This window comes from Girardinichthys multiradiatus, chromosome 5 (assembly GCF_021462225.1).
Source record: "Girardinichthys multiradiatus isolate DD_20200921_A chromosome 5, DD_fGirMul_XY1, whole genome shotgun sequence".
Lineage (NCBI taxonomy): Eukaryota > Metazoa > Chordata > Actinopteri > Cyprinodontiformes > Goodeidae > Girardinichthys > Girardinichthys multiradiatus.
The window spans coordinates 47,283,024-47,305,625 of record NC_061798.1 but is presented as its reverse complement, the minus strand read 5'-3'; the positions used below and the strand labels follow the sequence as shown (position 1 = coordinate 47,305,625).

At 39.7% G+C, this 22,602-nt stretch overlaps 1 protein-coding gene across 3 annotated transcripts; it reads right to left on the bottom strand.

The window, feature by feature from the left end:
- Positions 1–1,203: 1,203 nt before the first annotated feature.
- Positions 1,204–22,243, bottom strand: rnf150a (ring finger protein 150a). 3 transcript variants are annotated; one of them, XM_047365673.1, is made up of 7 exons: positions 21,196–22,243; positions 11,117–11,367; positions 8,514–8,585; positions 6,552–6,634; positions 6,337–6,433; positions 6,045–6,227; positions 1,204–3,352 (listed from the first exon to the last, which is right to left on the bottom strand). In XM_047365673.1, exons 1-7 carry the CDS (start codon positions 21,635–21,637, stop codon positions 3,332–3,334), a joined length of 1,149 nt encoding a protein of 382 aa, XP_047221629.1. In that variant the 5' UTR covers positions 21,638–22,243; the 3' UTR covers positions 1,204–3,331. The 3 variants fall into 3 exon arrangements, with proteins under 3 accessions (XP_047221629.1, XP_047221628.1, XP_047221627.1); XM_047365672.1 differs by having other exon boundaries at positions 6,017–6,227; positions 11,243–11,367; positions 21,196–22,239; XM_047365671.1 differs by having other exon boundaries at positions 6,017–6,227; positions 21,196–22,237.
- Positions 22,244–22,602: the final 359 nt, after the last annotated feature.

The window sequence follows — 22,602 nt, the reverse complement described above, 5'->3', positions numbered from 1 at the left end:
CTCAAACAATTCCTATAAAAACTACATAACAGAAGCATTTTTTAAGTTATACTTTTAAGCTGACCCGAGTGTTTAGGAACTTTTAATGAATATTTAATGACTTCTTTCCATAGGATACAAATATAATGTTACACAGAGGCCCATTCCTCTTAGCCACTCTTCAAAATGAAAAAGACACGAGAACATGTTTGAATAAGGAAAATGTGAAATGATCTGTCTGGAAATGGCTACTTCCTAAACTTTGTCCACATCTACAGCCAGAGCAGTATCTGAAAAAGGTGTATTGACTGGAACTGCCCAACGCACAATGTTTTACGAAATTATGCAACGACATGAAATATCTTTACCAAGGATGCAATAAATGTGGAGGGTGGTATCTACAGGGTAAACTGTCTCTACAAATCAGATTAAGATAGAAGGTTTTTCCTCTGCAATTCCAGTGTTTTTAATCGATGAGACACCATCAGTCTTCGGGGCCTTTTCGGTGTTCTACATGGATACAGAAAACAGCGTTCAACGCTCAAAATGATAAACGACCATGGTTTGCAAAATTTCAGAAAATCTGTTCAAATATAAGTTATTTTCAGCATGACTTGGCACAAGAAAGCATTTCTATAAAAACTATGAGCAGTGTTTCATGTACATTGAGGATTTGTTTTCTAAGAGGATAAGGAAAAGGATTTTGGTGAAAAACTTGGTGTATTTTGCTGGTTTTTAATACAAACATTAAGAATTTTAGTTCAGCCGATTCTCAACAGACATTTATATCACTTTTGATACTGAAACTGTCTGCTACATGTACATGTGCTGGTTTACCAACAAAGTAAACATCTCCTGTTTCTTAGGCAGTAAAGTTTTGCAACCACAACATTTCAAATTGTCAATTGTCAAAAAGCAGAAAGCGTGCATACGATCTCAGAAGCTGAGACATGTAGAAGTTAATGACAGAACCAAGCATCAATGGGGGCAAAGGTTCCTCTGAAATGTGCAGTAACATGAACTGACTGATCCAGAGAACGGTTACATATCAGAGCCTCAGGTGCTGCAGGACTCTGCAGAAACAATGAGAACATCATCCACGTCTGAGTCTGTGCAACTTTGCTTGTTATGTCACTAGAATCAAGAGCTTCTGATCGAACTCCATAAAGTTCCATAAACTCCGTAAATACCTGGAAAAAAATGCTCACAAATAAATCGAACAAATAGAGAGTAAATTCATTTTAATGTGCTGTAACAGTGTAACCAAAATCTAACTTCTCATCTAAACCTGGCTGGAGTTTTTCAAAAAATGTATTCAGAGCATTTCTTTAAATTATTAGAAAATTGGAGCTGGCACAAATCTATAATCAAACCAGCCATATTAATGATCTGCTGAAATAAACAAAACTAAAAACCTCACACCTTTATCTGCGTTTTTGGTCTCTTCCTGTTTCTGAGAGGAATTTCTGTTTCTAGCGGACAAAAACAGCAGTTTGTGCCTTTTTCTTGTTGGTCCTCGACAGATGAATACGGCAATAAAAACCCCATTAAAAGTGAATGCAGGTACACATGCATTCGACATAGTCCCATTGAAAAGCCATTTTCCTTTTGCAAAAATAGGACTTTGCGTTTTGCAGTTCCACACGACATGTATATAGTTGCACTTTTGCTTTTTAGTGTCTCCAGAGGCTGTTTGTGTCAGAAAATTACATTTTAATCGACTAATCTGCTTTGAAAGACAATGGATTGGCCATTGTAATGCATTTATGTTTCCGTTTTTTAGAATTTTTATTTTTGCCCTTTAACTTTTTCCCAGCTTTATTTAACATTGTGCCTTTAGTGTATGTTAAGTTTTTACTCTGAAAGATTTAGTACTGGTCCTTTTAACAGCCATTAGCTCATTATTATTGTAGTCTTTTTGTTGTTGTTGTTGAAATGCTGGAAACACGTGCGACAGGAACCCTTGTGAACATTTTTACATTCTCTAGCTGCCCCATAAATCAGTGCTTCCATCCACAATGCTGAAACGTAGCATCAGTGTAATAGTCCTGTTCACACAGCTGCGACACCCCGCATGGGGGGATTATTAACTTCTGTTGATGGAATAATTAGCAGCAGCTTCAGCAGGGCAGCGGTGACATCACTTCAAAAATGCAAGGACACATTATGATTGTCAAAGGTGAAGACAGACGGAGAGATCTACATGAGCTCAGTTATTTCCCCAGCAGGAATTTACAGTTAATAAAAAACATTTACTTTTATAAACTCAGGATAAGCTGTGCTTGAATTTTGTAACTCCTTGTTTGCTACCTTCTAAAAAATTTAATTCTCAAGTTTTCAGGGGATGTATTAACAAATTTGGTTGAAGGAATTCATAGCAGCTGTTCTGGGTTGAAAACCGTTGGTATATGAACTACACAACTGTGCAAAAGTCTTCAATCACTGTCAATTTCTTTCTTTCCAGACCTTGCAACCTTTAAATGCGTTATTGAATAGTAGTTCTCCAGCGTTTCTGAAGGTACTAAATTTTCCTTAACATTCTAGCGGGGTTTTCTAGATGGTACATCACCATAATGCATAATGTGCAGTGTGTGGTTAAAATTTAGAAAAAAGACAGATAAAGGAAGAATCGTCTGGCCTAAAAATATTTACAGCAATGAACAGTATGTTAACTGCATGTCTTCAAAGAATAGGAAAATGCAGAGACCTGAAAGATGCCTCATCAGAAAATGAGTGAAAAAGCGACAAGTCCAAAGAAAATCTTTAAAAGACCTTTAGAGAAAGTCTGGAGAACTTTTGATCCACTCAAAGTTACAAGAACTACTGGCTGCTTGGACTGAAAATGCACAGTGCTAAGTGTGCGCTGTATGTTGTTGGCAGTGATCTTTGACAATGTCATGCTGACTGAAGCTAAACCCATGCATTGGGGAGGCCATGTTGTGTCCAGCAGGAGGATCAGGTAGCCTCCAGTCTCCACCCCATCATCATCATCATCATCATCACAGTCTGCCTCTAAAGTACATGAAGCCACTCTGTGAGGCTCTACAATATGAGAGCTGTTACTCATTGTTCTGGTCTCCATGAAATACAACAAGCAACACGACAACATTTCTGAAGAAAAGCTGTTTATAGTCAGTCCAACAGAACTGAGGGTTTTTTGTCCCTTTTGTGATCTTCTTTAGCCCCAGACAGGAATAATCTGTCAATCCCTCAGTCCTGCTTTTGTGCAAAATGTCTTCTCAACATGGATTACCCCTGGACTTTGCGTCATCGTGCTCCTGCTCCAAAGGAAAGTCTGCTTCCGACATGCTGGCATCAACGCTCATGATAGCAGATGTGTCTGAATCGCTGCTCATTGGAGGCTGGTTCTCACCTGAAGGGCCAAACAAACGGCAGTAAACAGTTATTTCATTGTGTTCATGGAGGTGAAGTAACACATTTGCATCCACTCATCATGGGCATGGAAAACTAATCTGGAGCTTTGAGTGATTTATTTGAAAGGCTCTTTTTCCAGGATGGAATGATGAAAAAACAAACTTCAACAGATTTTATATATAGGAACTGGGAGAAAAACTTTGAATTTATTTATTTAACTTTGAAATTATTTTTTTCTAATCAACAAAGAGTCAGAATTTGGGCGGGATATTTGACCCCTCTTGACCACTAATATTAGGCCAAAGGTCGTCTGAGCAAAGCAGTTTGGGTCTTCTACAGGATCTTTGCAAAGTGGTGACAAATAAATAACTTGTACTTAAGCGCAGTTGTCTGCACTGCTTATCTTGGAATCTGCAAATGTTTGGAAATGACTCCAAAACATTTTTCTAATTGTTGTAAATCAAAATTCTCCTTCTTAGGTTTTAGGTATCTTTGCACTTCCTCACTGTTGTAAGAATTGGTCCATCCAGTGTTGTCCAGTATTACCAAACAAATCCTCCCAATGTTGCCAAAGAGAAACTACCTGTCATCATTCATGATCACTGGGGCTGTCCAGTTAAAATGGACTTTTCAGCACCACTTATTAAAAAATGTAGTGGTACATATGTATATACACTGCTCAAAAAAATAAAGGGAACACTTAAACAACACAATATAACTCCAAGTAAATCAAACGTCTGTGAAATCAAACTGTCCACTTAGGAAGCAACACTGATTGACAATCAATTTCACATGTTGTTCAAATGAAATAGACAACAGGGGGAAATCTTTGGTGATTAGCAAGACACTCAATAAAGGAGTGGTTCTACAGGTGGGGACCACAGACCACTTCTCAGTACCTATGCTTTCTGGCTGATGTTTTGGTCACTTTTGAATGTTGGTGGTGCTTTCACACTCGTGGCAGCATGAGACGGACTCTACAACCCACACAAGTGGCTCAGGTAGTGCAGCTCATCCAGGATGGCACATCAATGTGAGCTGTGGCAAGAAGGTTTGCTGTGTCTGTCAGCGTAGTGTCCAGAGCCTGGAGGCGCTACTAGGAGACAGGCCAGTAGACCAGGAGACGTGGAGGAGGCCGTAGGAGGACAACAACCCAGCAGCAGGACCGCTACCTCCACCTTTGTGCAAGGAGGAACAGGAGGAGCACTGCCAGAACCCTGCAAAATGACCTCCAGCAGGCCACAAATGTGCATGTGTCTGCACAAACAGTTAGAAACCGACTCCATGAGGATGGTATGAGGGCCCAACGTCCACAAATGGGGGTTGTGCTCACAGCCCAACATCGTGCAGGACGCTTGGCATTTGCCAGAGAACACCAGGATTGGCAAATTCGCCACTGGCGCCCTGTGGTCTTCACAGATGAAAGCAGGTTCACACTGAGCACATGTGACAGACCTGACAGAGTCTGGAGACACCATGGAGAGCGATCTGCTGCCTGCAACATCCTTCAGCATGACCGGTTTGACAGTGGGTCAGTAATGGTGTGGGGTGGCATTTCTTTGGAGGGGCGCACAGCCCTCCATGTGCTCGCCAGAGGTAGCCTGACTGCCATTAGGTACCGAGATGAGATCCTCAGACCCCTTGTGAGACCATATGCTGGTGTGGTTGGTCCTGGGTTCCTTCTAATGCAGGACAATGCTAGACCTCGTGTGGCTGGAGTGTGTCAGCAGTTCCTGCAAGATGAAGACATTGAAGCTATGGACTGGCCCGCCCGTTCCCCAGACCTGAATCTGATTGAGCACATCTGGAACATCATGTCTCGCTCCATCCACCAACGTCACGTTGCACCACAGACTGTCCAGGAGTTGGCGGATGCTTTAATCCAGGTCTGGGAGGAGATCCCTCAGGAGACCATCCACCGTCTCATCAGGAGCATGCCCAGGTGTTGTAGGGAGGTCATACACAATACTGAGCCTCATTTTGACTTGTTTTAAGGACATTACATCAAAGATGGATCAATCTGTAGTGTGTTTTTCACTTTAATTTTGTGTGTGACTCCAACTCCAGGCCTCCATTGGTTAATAAATTTGATTTCCATTGATGATTTTGGTGTGATTTTGTTGTCAGCACATTCAACTTTGTACAGAACAAAGTATTCAATGAGAATATTTCATTCATTCAGATCTAGGATGTGTTATTTGAGAGTTCCCTTTATCTTTTTTTTTTAGCAGTGTATTATAGCCTGTATGCCTATGTGATGCTGTGTGGACCAGAGAAAATACCCAATCACTTCAAACTTTTACCTCCAAAGCTTGCTGTTAAAATTGTTTAGTTTTATGTTGTACAATCATTGCAATGTAGAAAAATAATGCTTCAGTATTACAAACCAAATAATAGAAAATTCCTGTCCACGATGTGTGGATTCAAACTTCTGACTGTATATTCAGCAATCAAATATTTAAATATTTGTCTCCATCACAGCTTGCTATTGACCATTTTGACCACTTGGTGGCAGCAAAATCAATTGTTTTCAAATCCCTGACATTTTCAGGTATAAAAACCCATTATTACTCAGAGTCATGATGAGTTCAGGTCGTCATTCAGGCTATGAGAGATGAAAACATTTCCATGCTGACATGCTGATTGTAACCTATGTACATACAGCTTGCAATAGGGTGGCTCTGTCCTGCCTGCGATGCTGTTTCCTGGTAATGATGGAGCTGATGCAGGTCTATCACCCTTCCTGCAGGATCAAGCGCCACTGAGCTCTCGTTAACTGTGATGTCACTTGCAGCACTGATGGGATTGGTCAGAGGACCCCCAATACTCGTCTCGTAATCTAGAGGAGTCTCATTTGTGCAGTCAGCGCTGAACTGGAACACATCAGACATATCTTTGGCATCTTATCAGCCTTTAAATAAGAAATAAGATGATGGTTTAATGATGGAATGAATAATTAAATAGACAAAAAAAGAGGCTTACTGGGATTCCCAGGGCTTTTAGGATGTTTATTTTGCACATCGGACACGTTCTGTGGTCTTGCAGCCACGGATCTACGCAGTGTTTATGGAAGACATGTCTGACCAAACAAGATGAAAAATACGCAGCATAAACAAGATGCACAGTGTCTAAAGACTGTTGGCTCTGATGCATGTGACCAAATTAAAGTTAAGGCTTTAGGCCCAAAGAAACCTCACCTGCAGGGTAATATCCTCACAACATCATTAGGTTTGTAACATTCAATGCAAACTGCACAGTTGTCAAAGTCAGGTTCAGTTTCCTTAAAAACAAACAGGACACCAAAAGAAGGATGAATTCCAACATTTTCAATTAAAGAATAACACACTGGGTAAAACAGGCTGCACGGTGGCGCAGTTGGTAGCACTGTTGCCTTGCAGCAAGAAGGTCCTGGGTTCGATTCCTGGCCAGGGGTCTTTCTGCATGGAGTTTGCATGTTCTCCCTGTACATATGTGGGTTCTCACCAGGTACTCTGGCTTCCTCCCACAGTCCAAAGACATGCCTGTTAGGTTAATTGGTCTCTCTAAATTGCCCTTAGGTGTATGAATGAGTGTGTGCGTGGTTGTTTGTGTGTTGCCCTGCGATGGACTGGCGACCTGTCCAGGGTGACCCCGCCTCTCGCCCATAGACTGCTGGAGATAGGCACCAGCTCTCCCGCGACCCACTATGGAATAAGCGGTAGAAAATGACTGACACTGGGTAAAAGCAGTGTGCGTACTCCTGTTAAAATACCAGGTTTTGGTGACATTTTAGGTAAAAAAAGAAGAGAACATGATAAGCGATTTCTAAACTTTTTCTTTCCTAAGGAGACGATTCTCCTGTACGGCAAATAAAACTGTTTGAAGAAAAAATATCAAACAAAATAAAAAAAACTACAACCTGTTTGTATAAGTATGCACATCCTTACTAATACTTTGTTGAAGCACTTCTATTTCAGCATTCAGTCTTCTTTGGTGGGAATGTATAATCTCGCCGCATCTTGACGTTGCAGTATTTGTCCACTCTTGCTTGCAACACGTCTCTAAATCTATCACACTGTAAGGACATCCAGTGGTGAGTCTGCCGATTTTCTGTCAGATTGAATTCTAGGTTATGGCTATGCAATTCCAAACGTTTGATTTTCCTCTGGTCAAGCCATTCTTCTGTTGATTTGGATGTATGCTTTATCTCTCAGAGATGCTGGAAAAAAATCCTTTATATCTTCAGCTTTCAAGCAGCTGCCATCATCTGATTCAGGTATGTTGAAACAGGTAAAGATCTAAACTGTGCAGGATTGGACAATAATTGACCCAGGAAACCACGGCTCCAGTTCTATCTAAAGAAAATTAACCCAGATCATGATGCAGCTATCACCATGTTTCAGAGTGCCCATGGTGTTCTTTTGGTGATAGTGCAGTGTTTGCTGCTAAATATACAGTACCTCGTACAGTACTATTGTAGTCAAACGTTTAAGTTTGGCTTTATTGGACCATGATATATTCTTCCACATAGTTTTTTGGAGATTTTACCCAGGCCTAGATTTATTCTGGTAACATCTCTCAGCCCTGCTCCTTACTGTCCAAACATATGGAGAATACAGGAGTCGGTTACCACTTGTACCAGAACCGACCATACATTAAAATGTCCAGCTTTAGTCATATCAGTGTTGTTCCACATTTTATCCAAATATTGATTAATGATTTCACTTTGACATGATACACAATATTTACGGCATGGATTTTTATTATTCTTCTCCTGACTGATACCTTTGTAAAATAAGGTCCTTTTGATCCTCTACACACTTTGTCTTTAGCCAAAAGATGTTTAACTGCTTTTCCAATCTGTTTATCTACAGTGCAACGTAAACCCACATATCAGACAAATGTTAGCCATTGATCTGGTTTAATGAGGTTTAATGGCTATGATTTTGATTGCGTGGAACATTCCTCACAAAGATTGCCCAGAAACAGTGTGTGGACCCAACATATCCAAAATATTTATCCAGTTCCATCCAACAGCAGAGATCTCAACAAGATACGTCAAGATACTGGTAATAATTTTATCAGATTCTGACAAACATCACAATCAAAACAAAGCCAGTCAACAAAGGTTGTAAAAATCACCAGCAGAAAAGCACATGGTTATGAGAAATCTGACTTACCATGTCTCCTTTCTTTAAAGTGCGTACTTGAAGTTTACTGATGGCCTTTTTAGCAGCATCTCCCAAACGCCTCTGCAGGCAGAAAAGCAAACTCACAAAACCTTCACACTGAAATGGTCAGTGGCATCTTTCTGTGACAAGAAAAACACCAAATTAAGTTACTAACATCTCACTGATTTGTTTGAGTAAGATTTGCAGATTTTACAAATCCACAGTTAAGAGTTTTAAAGTAAGCTTCACATGTTCATCTGTTCTCAGAGGAGACCACTGTACTCTTAAAAAGTGTTGCATTAAAAAAAATAACGGCATTAATGCTGAAAGTATAACGCAAATGAAAAAACGCTACCTCTACATCATAGCAAGATCAACAAACTAGAATTTCAACAAGAAGCTTAAGATAGAAGCCAGGCATTAAAGGGACAAAAACATTTACTTTTTCAAAAACTATGGCAGATGTTTGTATTTTTATTCAAGATGCAATTAGACGATGAGCAGAATCCGACAAACTTCAGCTTGATCTGCCGTGTGATAGGCCGTTCAAAAACTAAAAAATATTTTTTTCCGATCATGGAATGATCATAAAATAAGTAGCAGCACCAAGCTGCAGTAACAACACTTTTCGGGGTGGAAGTTGTTACTGAGAGAAGATGACTCAGAGTTAGCTATATTCAGTCTCTGGGAGGCGTTTAAACTGAAGTCAGGAGAGAAAAACGTTGACATGTTTTTAAATGGAGGCAGGTCATTCAGGATGCTACAACAGAAAGCAAAACTTCTGCAACAGCTGGTCATTGTGCTTCTTCATTACCGACAACTGGCAAAATTATTTACCCCTCAAGTTGTGTGATGCTCACTCTAATCCGCGCCTTCTTGTCCTAATGATGCGCCCCTGCATCCCATCTCCTTCCCTCAGGTCAGCTGACCAGATGTTGGTGGTGATTCCTTTTTAAATCTCACTTGAAAACACGGTTATTCTTTGCGTTTGAACACAATGAGTCTGACATTGAACATATTATTCTATGTCTAGGTTTGATTGTGCTACGTTAGTGTCTTTGGGATTATAATTGTTTTTATCTCTGTCTTGTTTTACGTGTTGTGAAGCATTTTGGTCAACCATGTGTTGTTTTTTTAAAGTGCTAAATAAATAAACATGGTATAGTATGTTTTATTTTGGGTATGAAAAAAAAGCCATCTGCCTCAGAACATAAATTCTCCACATCTTTGTAGATGTTTTGTTGAATTGGAGCAAATTAACCTGGAGCTGACTTCAGCAGATAACAGGAAAGCGAAATGTATTACAGCAATGGTGCTCAGTTTTATCCATTTCAGCTTCAAAACTCTGTCGGCTATTAAACATTCTGGAGTTGATATTGTTAGCTTCCTTTTTAAAAAATCTTAGTGTATGTAAAGATCTACATTCTCGAGAGAATACACTTACAACTACGCTAACCGCACAGTGAGATGTCTCTTCTTCTCCAACTATAAATAATAATGAACACTCAATGCAGGAAGGCTAGAAATCAGAGAAATCAGACTTGACAAAACTCAGTAGCAGCTGGAGATGAGAGATAAAATACTAAGTAGTAATGTAACCTATTCAGTTGTGGCCATATGTAAAATCTATTTCTTTATTTAAAATTTAAATAAAGGTAAATACCATTGAACAATTTTACATAAAAAGAAAACCATGTTGTCCTGCCCATAGGCCCTCTCACCTCTGGTTAGACTTTTAAAAAGAGTTACTGGTGCTAAACTCTTCCACATCTGGGGTTCTTCCAATGATGATCAGATGTTTTCCATCTAACTCAACTACATTCTCTGTGTACTTTTTCTAGATTTTGCAATAATGCCACTTCATTGGGCTATGATCTAAAACACCTGAAGTTTTTTTTGTAGAAGAAATGTGTAATAATGAATGAGCATGGAATTATAATTTGACAGCATTTATAGGCAAACATGATCTGATCTCGTCAGACGAAAGATACATTTTTTATTTTAATTTTTTTAAATACATTTTCTTCTAAAATCAGTTGGGAATCCAAAAAAAAACAACCACTCAGACATTTGAACTCACCAACCTTTAGTATTTTCTTCTGATCAATTACCACAATAAAATTACTGACTTTGCATCTGATCACAAAACAAACTGAGACAATTTGGGTGCAAACGAACGACAGGAAATGCTTCTTAATCGACTGTGGGATTCCCATCATCCGTACCTGCAGGATTCTGTTAATGTTTTTGCAGTTACATTTATTATTATCATCTGAATACATTTGGCACTAAACATCTTTATCACTGTCAGGAAATGCATTAATATATGAGCAGAAGGGGAGTGGTCGTGAAATAGATCCTTGTGGTACACCCATTTCACACATTTAAAAGGCAGATCTTTACATTAGGAATTCTAACACATTTATTTCCACTTCTTAATTAAGAATAAAACCATTAAAGAGTTCTTATAAATTCACTTTTGCCATTTGCGTAAAATAACCTCATTGTTCATCACAGCCTTTCAGGTTAGCTGTGAGCAAAAACATGTCTGGGCCAAATGAGATAAAAGCAAACTCAGGATGCATGCTCAGAGCTATTGTGGTCAGTCATACCTGGTTGCGGTCTCGTGCATTAGCGTAGCGGAACCTCTGGATGTAGTAGAACACGAGCCAGGCGAGTGAGATGATCATGAGGACAATGAAGGAGATGGAGACGAACACCACAGATGTTCTGCTCACATATTTCTGCAGGTTGCGGGTTCCAACAGTGATGTGCATCACCACCACAAAGCGCCGCTCCAGCAAAGTTACAATCTCACGACCTTTAGGTTCCGGGATCATGATAGCCACGATGTCACCTGTATCTGCACAACACATGAAGAACATCAAGAGTTAAACAACACTGCTGCAGAAATCTTAATCTTAGTAAAAATATTTATTGGGGAAACTCAAATTATCATATTAAAGAAGAGTTTCTCTAGCAAATAGTTCCAACTGTAAACGTTATCCATCAACATCATGTCTTTGAAACAGAGTCAACCTGATTGCTTCCTTCCAGTAACCAACTGTTGATTAATCCACAACATGGTTTTACTATCACAGCATTTCAAACTGAAACTGGCAAAAACTTTAGGGTTATGAAATAAATTCTGATGCACTGGTAAAAAATGAACACAATGTATTTTGTTGCTGCTGATCCTAATCAGACCCATTGATGATAGAGACCAGATATTTTCATACACTGTATAAAAGGCACTAAAACCGTTTTTTCCACAGTCTAACATTAAATCAGACTGGACTTTATCTGGTATAGGTCAGTTAGGATTACCAAAATCATTTCTTAATACTGAAAGCCAGATTAAAAAAGGGAGAGTATTGGTTGAATTGCCTTTTACACTATAGGACATGGGTCAAGCGTTTCGGGTTTCCTTCCACATGTTTCACAATGGTTTACTGGACGTTTGGCCCATTCCTCCTGGGCCACTTAGATCCCACTCACCTTTCCAGCTTTGCACACAAATTTTCTATGGAACAGGGCTTTGTGATGGCCACTTTAAAACAATGGCGTTGTTGACTTTGTTGTAAGTAATTTGGTGTTATGCTTAGGGTTTGTGTCCAATTAGAAGACCCAATTGTCTCCAAGTATTAACTTCCTGGCTGAAGTCATAAGATGTTGCTTCAATATTTCTACATAATGTTCTTACAACATGATGCCATCCACTTTGTGAACTTCCCCATTCATTCCTGCACCCAAACACCCCTACAACATGATGCTGCCACCCCCGTACTTCCCAGTGGGGATGGTGTTATCAGGCTTGCAAGCTTTTTCCTGCAAATATAACAATGGTCATTTAGACCAAAATGTTCAATTTTAGCTTCATCAGACGACAGGACATGTCTCCAACATTAACGTCTTTGTCCCTGAGTGCATTTACAAACTGTAATCTGGCTTTTAAGTTGCTTTTGGAGTAATGGCTTCATCCTTGCTGAGTGACCATGTTGGTACAGGACTAGTTTCACTGTGGAAACTGACACTTACCAGCTTCAACCAGTATCTTCGCAAGGTCTTTTGGTTTTCTTCTAGGGTTGATTCACACATTTTGTACCAAAACACGTTTGGTGTCTTTTAAGATTTCTATGATGTCACACAAAGAAGCAGTGAGTATGAGGTGTAGCCCTAAAATACGCGTGTCTCCAAATAGTGCTAAGCAATAAAACAATTTGAATTCTTTATTGACAACCAGAAAATGTGCATAACAATGATAAAGACAGACAATACATGAAGCCGTCATTATTTAAGCCTTTTTACAAGTTGGAGATAGATTGCAAACAATAGTTTTGATTTGTACTATTTTCTAGTTGTACTCAAACATATTTGCACTTTTAAACTGTACTGCAAATGGGATTTGTATGTCAATATATTGCTAGTTGAGAAAGTGTAATTTTTAAATCAATAAAGCCCAGCAATTCCTATAGGAATTCAGTGTTTAGTTTAAGACAATAACAATAAAAAAGGTCATAAGGTATTGTTAATGTATTATTAATTATTGTAATTTGTCCTTTCAGTTAGTTTTAAAACAGGTAAAACTTAACCACATTCTGATAAATATCAAAACAGTTTAAAGGGGATACTTAATGCAAAAATCGGCTTTTTAGCCCTTAAATAACTTTTGTCAGGTACTTGGAGCCTGTAGGAGTGCATAAAAGTTGACTTTAGTCTGTGCAGGTGTTGTGGAGATATCTTCATATTCTTCAAGCCGTTCAGTTTTCTCTGTTACGTTATTTGAACTGTTACATCACAGCATTTACTGCAGAACAGCTAAACAAGGTCACAGACTTCCTGTTGAACAATTCCGCCATTCTTATTTCTCGCTGCGATTTTTTAGTCCACGCTAAAGTATGCTGAAGCTGCAGGTGGATAAGTCTAAATGTTGCGTTATGGGGTGTATTAACCCACACAATTCATTACAACATCCCCCAACATCAGAACCTCATCAAAGTGCCTGATTTAATTTAATTTTTCATGGAAATGTTCCCACATCATTGGGAAATTCCTCTTTCCGCACTTCAAGGATGAGTTCTTCGGCAACCTCCACCAGTATCAAGAAGGATTTGCTGAAAGACTTCATCTGATTAAGGGTCAGTTCTTTCTGTCTATGGAATCGACGGACACAGCAAAGCGGTAAGCTGCTAATAACGCTGAAATGACAGCAAACTTTATTGTACATGAATTTATTGTGAGTTAATATGACGTCCTGTCCATTGTTCTGATAGCAGCAGCATCGTGTCTTCTGCTTATATTAGTGCTGTGTGCTGCTTTTAGCTCCTTGAGGACAGAACCGTGCCGCTAGATAATTTTATCCCTGTTATCAAACTACAAAAATGGCCAAACGGGGTGGAGTGTAATGCTCTTTGACCTGGAGGGGGCGGGGTGTGAAGTGCCTCAATAGCATTTAAAGAGACGGCACCAAACAGTTGCTCTCAGACACACAGAACAGGTAAAAGAGGAGCCTGTGGAGCTACAAGAACAAGGAGTTCCGACCAAAGCATTGCAGTTCCACTTTATATAGACAACAACTGGGTGGCTTAAGCTTGAAAAGAAAGGATTTAAAAGCATCATATGTCCCCCTTAATATGGAAAACTGCCCAGTTTTTTTGGTACAAGTAAACTTCTGAAATTCTGTTTTCCATTACTCTGGAATTAGAAAAATAGAAAAGGCAGATCTAACAAGAAAGATTTGGTCTGATTTCATGCCAAATAAATAAAAAGGTTTATGTCTTTTTAAACAGTGGTTTTAAATGTCTTTTATGAAATGTAAGTTTCCAATATGAAATTGTTAATTTTATGTGCTTAATTCTTTAGAAAATATTCACAAAACCTGAAAGTGAAATTTTGTTGGGAAGCATAGGACAGACAGTGAAAGACAATGAAATGAATGGCTCATTACTAGGTCTCTGCAGAGGTGATTGACAGCTGATGAGGAAATTGAGCCATTTGATTCAGGTGTGTTGGAGCAGGGATGCATCTAAACGCAGCAGGATATTAGCTCTAGCGGAATATTGGGCATCCCTGTTCTAGAGTAAATTAACACCAATTAGGTTAGGTTTCTTTTTGTCAAGAGATTTCATTTTGTGTGGGTCATGGTAGGTGACCCACACAAAATGAAGTAGAGAGGTCCTTATTCCATGTGAAAGAGTCAGTACTCCTGTTTCCAACAAGATCACTCAACTTTTTCTCATTTTGTAACATTATGACCATAGGTTTCCATGTATTTTATTGGGATTTTATGTGACATATTAAAACAAAGTGTATAATTGTTAAGGGAAAAGAAAATTATTCACTGTTTCAAACTTTTTTTTACCAATGAAAATTTGAAAAATGTGTCATTCATTCATATGCAACCTTCTTCACTCCCCTTAATAAAAATTGAGGCTGGACAAGGAGAGCAATAAATAGAAAAGGGATCCAAGGCTAAGGTGGGAGAATCCTTTGACAGGAGAACTTTTAGTCGGGCATAAATCTGTTCTTTAAGCAAGAGTGACCAAAAAAAGCCGAACTTGTAAGAAAGCCAGAAGACTTCCTGTTAGCAGTTTACCACAAACCATTTGCAAACATGGAAGAATGCATTCTGGTCAGATGAGTCCAGAGATGCTTTTCTTCAGCAAGCTGATATGCAGATAGATGGAAGCTAGATGCAGGACAATACTGGAAGAAAACCTGCCTAAGGCTCTAGATGTCTTGAGACTGGGGTGGATGCTAACCTTCCAGCAGGACAACAACTCTAAACATACAGCAAGAGCTACAATGGAATGGTTTAGATCAAAGCCTGTTCTGTGTTAGAACGGCCTAGTCAAAGTACATACCTTAATTCAATTGAACATATGTGGCAGTACTTAGAAAAATAGTCGTTTATGAAAGCTCTCCATCCTATTTGACAGCTTACAGTTGTAACCGCAGCAAAGTATGGCTATACAGAGTATTGACACAATGTAGCTAAAAAGATATGCACACCGCACTTTTCAGCTTTTTGATCGCAATTAATTTTGAAAAATAATGTCCTTCAACTTCAAAATCATGCTCTAATGGGTGTTGGTCTATGTTGTCTCTATTTTAAAATAGTTAAGGAAAGTCACAGTAAACCTAAGGATTCATCTACTGATTTTGCTTAAAAAAATAACTTGAATTACACACTTTCAAGGACTTCCTCAAATTGAGCGATTTGTCTGGGATTAAAAATCTGTGTAGTAATGTCTGACATGTGAGAATGACACAAGAGGAACAAATCCTGAATGACTCAGTGTTACAGATATATTAAAGCTCAACTCCCACATCCATAACTCAGATTAATGATTCCAAGAACTGTTTACCAATCGGAGCCTGGTTACATCACACTCCCTCTGTTGCCTGTTTGTGACAGACTCAGACAGTCAGGGAGGCTCCCTGCGGTGTTTCATCCATCTTTCAGTCCCCATAAACGGCGTCTACATCAACAAACAAAACTCAGGTTCACACGGTTAATGATTAGGTCTCAGAGGTATTCATGCTGAGAGAAAACATAGTTCCAGGCTTTGAATCTGACAGTTTAGTAACATTTGCAGCAGCTGTGGTGCCTTTTGTTCATCACATTAACTCTTTATATACCAGATCTCATGTAAAAATGTTCACAGCTGCTGCTTTTTGTGTGGCATATTTTGCAAAAGTTCCACTAATATCATGATTTCTCCTCTTAAAGAACAAAATGCGAACTTTGTAAAATTGTTGGACAGTTCCCCCGAGGTAGAACAAATATAGAAGTTACAACTTTAACACCAAGGTTTGATCCTGGCATGAACTGGAAACTGGTGTCACCTTCCATTGTGAAGGAGGTTTATCAAGATGGACTGAAAGGGTGCCAACATAGAAAAAAAACCTCCTGCTCCTATACCTTCATTTGTTTTCATTTCATTTCTGAGTAAGTAGGCCCACAAACATCCAACAGTTTTACTCAAAAACAAACACAGTTAAACCTGGCATACAAATTGATAGACTGCAAAAATGGGTGGGATTTTCTGGTACTGTGCCTAAATGGTTCAGATCTTACCCAGCAGACAGCAACTACTTTGTTACTTTGTAATTGTAGATATGGGCAAACAAAAATCAATTGCGAGGTTCCTCAAGAGTTTATTTTTGGGCCACTTTTATTTAAAATCTATGTCTGTCCACCTCAGAGTCAGTGTGCTAAAAATATCAAAGAGATGATGGTTTTCCCTCAGCTTAATGCAGATGAGACAGAAATCATTGCATGTGGTACCAGAAAGGCATGCATAAAGGTCATCACTCAGCTAGACTTAATGCTGCTAAAGACCAGAGAAAATACAGGAAACCTGGGCGCTGTTTTGGCCTCAGAACTAAATTTTAAAAGTGACATAAAATCTGTTACTATATTAGCTTACTATTATCTTAAAAAACATTACCAGAATAACGAGTTTCATGTCAAAACAGGACACAGAAAAATTGGTGCTTGCTTTTATTATAAGCAAGTTAGATAACTGTAGTGTCTTTACCTGGTCTCTGTAAAACATACAAATAAATAAATAAATAAATCAGGCAAGAACCAGAACTAAATAAGGAGAGGTAGCATTTAGTTTCTATGCTCCTCAGCGCTGTAAAAAAAAAACTCCGTGAAAACCTGAGATGTTCAGAAACAGTTGGTTCCTTGAAATTAGGACTAAGAAACATTTTTACTTTCTGCAGCTTTTGATCAAAGAATTTGACCAATGAAACTGTTTGCCGGATTGCTGATGAGAGATCAAAGCATGACACTTTACATAACATTTAAATTTACATTTTAAATCTCAGTTTTAACATTTATTATAAGTGTTTAACTTCTTAAACTCTCTTTTTAAGCAAAGCTTATAGCGTTTTGTTGTGTAGGACTGAATAAACTTGCCTTAATTTAAAATATTACAATTTTAGTTTACTGACAAGCAGACAACAATGAAAATATTTAAAAAACTCACAATCAAATTAGCTTTATTTTTAATTAAAAGAATAAAATGTGGCCGGCGAGTACTTTCAACATGACGATTTCCACCCATCTGTTGAACATCTCTGTCTGGTCAGAAGCTCACTGCTAGGACACGTCTAGAGGCAGATTCGAGGTCTTTGTTTTAACAATGAATCATGACTGTTTGGGTATTAAGCCTCCCTGACAGTGCTTGAACAGTTATCATTTTGCAAATTAATGTTTCACCTTTGTAATTTCAAACGTTCTCAGCTGCACATTTATGGTTTTATTAGACATTGCCATGTGGGGTTGGTGGAAATTATTGCATCTCCTCAGCTCAACAAAGTAAATAATAAAACGGACAAACTCTGTGAAATACAACAATGTATATGCAAACTTTGATCTTCATGGTCAACAGAAATAATTGAAGAGTCATTAAGCGATGTTGAATTTATCTTATCGTTCTCCTAAGCGAAGCAGTCGGAGCAAATAGCTGCCTGTATATCAGAAGGAAAACATCTGAAAACGACACAAAACTAATGAGAAAATCTGACTTTTCAGATTCATTCGGCAGGAATATGGATTAAAAAAGGGAAAATGACTAAATGTGGTTATGACAGCAGTCACCAGTCTGTGTATAGTGTGTTACAAATCCTGAAACATAATCAAAAGAAATGTGCTTCATACTGTAAAATACTATGGCATAATATTTAGATGAAACAACCTGACACTTCCTGTCGTTACACACATTTGTTCTAGAAGAAAAGGACACTTTTCCTTCTAACATCTGTTAGAAATATTCTGATCCTTTAGTCAAACACTCTTAAAGCACAAAGTTCCTGTTGAAGCTGTTGGTCAGGATGGCCACACCTTTATGAAAAGTAGCAACAGCTTGAAAACACACTTCCAATGGAAATTCTATTCAGGAGGAAAATAAGGGCTCGGTCAACAAATAAGACGTTCAAGGCTAACCGACACTGACAACAACAACACCAAGAACAACAGAGACAGTGCTGTAAATGCCACTGGACGGCAACAGGAGTTGGTCAAAAAAACCAACATCCACACATCCCTGTTAGAATACCAGGTTTCTGTGATGTAAGAATAATAATAAATGATCACTTGTACAGTGTTCCTGATAACTGCATCCAAAGTTTGCAAAAAGGTTACAAAGGATCAAAACGTCAGACAAAATCTGATTTTCTTTGTAAAGTAAGGGTGTCCATCTCGTGTAAAACTAGCACAGCATTTAAGAAAAAGAAAATCACACCATGCACACACACATAGTGGTGGTAGTGTGATGGTATGGGGCTGCATTGAAGGATCTCGTTGTACAAAGGTATCAGTCAGGAGATGAGTACAAAAAAATCCCACAGCATTATAAATATGTCGGGCAACACAGCGAAGAGAGTCACCAATAAAGAAAAAAAAAATGGGAGAAAGTAAAATTATGAAAAAGTATTGTCTTCTTGTAAAAATGTCACATTTTTCTTTGTTCTAAAACCTAAAATAGAAAAAAACATATTTAGTTATTTAATTTAACTATAAAACATCAAAATGTATACTATAGGTGTTCATGAAAGCAAGCTTTTTTAAAAGAGTAACAGGTTTACAGCTCAAGACAAATTATTTAGTAAGAATGAGGGCAACAATTGCTCTTTGAATTGTAAAGGGTGGTGACCCCTGATATAGAATATGGAGCAGGTTCGCATGTAAGAAGCAGTTTCCTTCAAACAAAACATCCAGGCCTGGCTGAATCTCTGAGGACCTGGTAGTAGAATGTGCTATGATGTGATGAAACCAAACTGGAACTTTTGGGCCATATTTCCAAAAAGAATGTTGTATCAAGAGCAACAAAAACCATACACACACTGAAGCACGGTGGTGGCAGCATCATGTTCTGACTGGAACTGCCAGACAGGTTTGAGCCAAAGCTTTCAGGTGGAATCTGAGAGCTGATGAAAAAGAGCATCATAGAGGGTCCAAAACTAAAGTAGAAAATAGCTTCTCTAGTTTTGGATCAGCTGAACCAGAGTCCAGAACTAAATCTGACAGAGAATCAGTGAAGTCACAAAAAGAAAGCTATTAACACAAGATGTTGTCATTATCTGATAGATTTGGAGAACACTATCAATATAGAGTGTACGTATATCGTTAAACTGTGGAACACTAACCGGCTACTACCAGAAAAGACTGAAGATTGAAAGTGAATCAAAAGAAGCTTAAAGAAGGTTTAGGGCAGTTTCGAAGTTCTGGAATCATAAGATCCTCTGATGATTTTTTTACATTATTACCTGGCACTATAACAGGGGTGAGTAGACTTTTTGGTTCATCTGCACAATGATGACAACCACAATCCTGTGTGTTTAAAAAGAAGGTATCTGGACCAGAAACATGTCTGATCTGAAGAAATTCAAGAACAGATGGGAACAAAATTAATTCACATGTATCAATCTGGGAAGGGTTTCAAAGCCATTCCTAAGGTTTGGACTCCAAAGAACCACAATGAGAGCCATTATCTACAAATGAAGACAACATGGAACAGTAGTGAACCTTCCCAAAATTACTCCAACAGAACAAGGACTCATATAGGAATCACAAAATAACCCAGAACAACATCTAAAGCATTGCAGGCCTCACTCACCTCAGTTAAAGTCAAAGTTCATGATTTGGCAAGAAACAAACTGGGCATATATGGCTTCCATGGGAGAGTGCTGACCCAAAGGAACACAAATGCCCGTCTTACGTTTGGCAAAAAACAACTGGATGATCCTCAAGACCTTTAAGAAAATGTTCTGTGGATTCACAAGACAGAAATAAATTTTTTCTGTAAAGTAAGTGCGTACATCTGCTGTAAAACTAGCACAACATTTAAGAAAAAGAACATCACACCTGCAGTCAAACATGGTGGTGGTAGTGTGATGTAAGGGGCTGCTTTGCTGCTTCAGGATCTGGATGACTTGCTGTGATAATGGAGCAATGAAATTCTGCAATCAGAAAATCCTGAAGGAGAACGTCCAGCCATCAGTTGTGACCTCATGCTCTGGAGCACTTATGCAGCAGAACGAATCCAAAGCACACAAGCAAGTCTACCAACGAATGGGTAAAAAAATAAATCAGTTTTGGCTGGCACTACCAGTTATTAGATTTAGGGGATAATTACTTTTTCACAATGATCCAGGGTGGTTTTTAGAGCTTCTTTCCCTTAAAAAACCATTATTTGAACACTGATTTGTGTTTTCTCTGGTTATCTTAGTTTTACAATCTGAAAAATTTCTGTGTAAAAACAGAGGAAATCTGTAAGGGAGCAGATACTGTTTCCCAGCTGACCTGAACTGATTAACATGGTTAAAAAACCTTCAGTTGTGCTACAAACATCCTGACTCCTGAACTCCAGTCAGCTACTGAACTCAGAGGAAACCAGTCCTTGGGGATCCAGGTTATTGATTATGTTCTTCAGCCAGATCCTTCATCCATAATATATCTGCTTACACTGGTTGAGGAGAGGTCAGAGTCGTCAGCTCCAGGATCAAACTGTTAATCACCCTCTAGGTTGCGTGCAGTGATTAGTGAGAGGTGCTCTGTGGCCTCATTTAACCTGCTGGACACCTGTAGGAGGGCTGGTCTTCACTAACATCACCACACTGCCCAGAAACAGTGGTAATCTCGGTGTTCCTGGTCCAATTAGAGCCGTTGCCCTCTTACCTGAGTGGGGCATTGTGATGGTGTCGTTGGCACTGTTGTATATAACAACCGCAGACGCGTTGCTGTTTGCGGCGTTGTGGATTTTCTCTCTGAATGTGCAGTTTCCCGCAGCCACCAGCGCCACCCAGGCGGTGTTCTGGGGAACCGGAGGAAACCGGACGTTCGGGTCGCACCCCTGTCTGTCCTGCGGGAGGCCGGGGACCAGAACCCGACCTCTGGCTTCCTTCTTGGGCGAATGCTCCCCGTAACGACCGCACTCGGTTTTCTCCGTTCGGACCTCCGAGGTAACGGGGTCCAGGTAGGTGATGTTGACGAAGGCCGTGTACCACTCCTCCTTCTCTGCGGCCGAGAAGTCCAGGCAGAGCAGCTGGACGAAGCAGAAGGACAGCAGCCAGGTCCATTGAGCCAGACTGCGGCAGACTCGGAGGAGGGACGGAGCCATGGTTCGGCTGGTGGAGAGAGATCACATCTGTTTCAGGAGGATGTGCACTTTAAAAATACATTAAGCCCCCATAATGTCCGAGCTCCAGCTCCAACAGGCTGGAAGTGTGGGAGTTGGTGTGTGGAAGCAGCCACGGAGCATCACAGAGAGAGGTGTGCTTCGTGTTGTTGTTCAGCGTCAGCTGGTGGGCGGTCCTATCAGGAGGGACTCTGCTGACCGAGCCGACTGCATGGGCCGGATCATTTTCATGAACGGCTGGAACCGGGCGGTTCTTTTTCTTTTCGATGATGTCTAATGGTGCGTTCTGCGAATTTTTCGCCTCATTTGTGTGCTTTTGCCCGCTTCACATTCCGTGTGAACTCCGCGTTGACATTCGGTAACAAGCGAGTCAGGCACCCAGATTTCAGCTGCTGCTCTCTGTTGCTCCCTCTTCTGACGCGCGGTGGTTCACCAAGGACCGTCAATAAGTTTCCGAACCAAACAATCGTGGAAAATATGAGTGCCTGAATCGGATCAACCGTGAGCTAGATGCCGTTAACTCCGCGAAGCTTGAACATCCAACTTTAAACTAACTTCACCGCGGTTTACCGGCGCTGTATCCCCGCTGCTGAACGCCTGTCCATCTGTCTTCGATGAGCAAATAAATCTCAGCTCAGTAAAAAAACAGCCGATTTTTAATGTCCACACCTCCTAAATATAAGATATTTGTGCCTAAACATAACCAGGCCAGGTCCTTTCTGTACTTGTCTCAGTAAAAGTAATTAGTTGAGTCATACAACTGTGGCTTGCCGCCACTATGATCTGGTCCTCCATCTTCACTGACAACCGCTTCTTTTCCGCTTTGGTCCTTCACCCTACATCGCTGCCACATCCAGTCACTGATTGGTTGACGCGACGCGAATTTAGGAAAAAGTTCAGATTTTTCAACTCGTCCATCACGCCGCTCCGCTCCCGCTTTGCTTGCC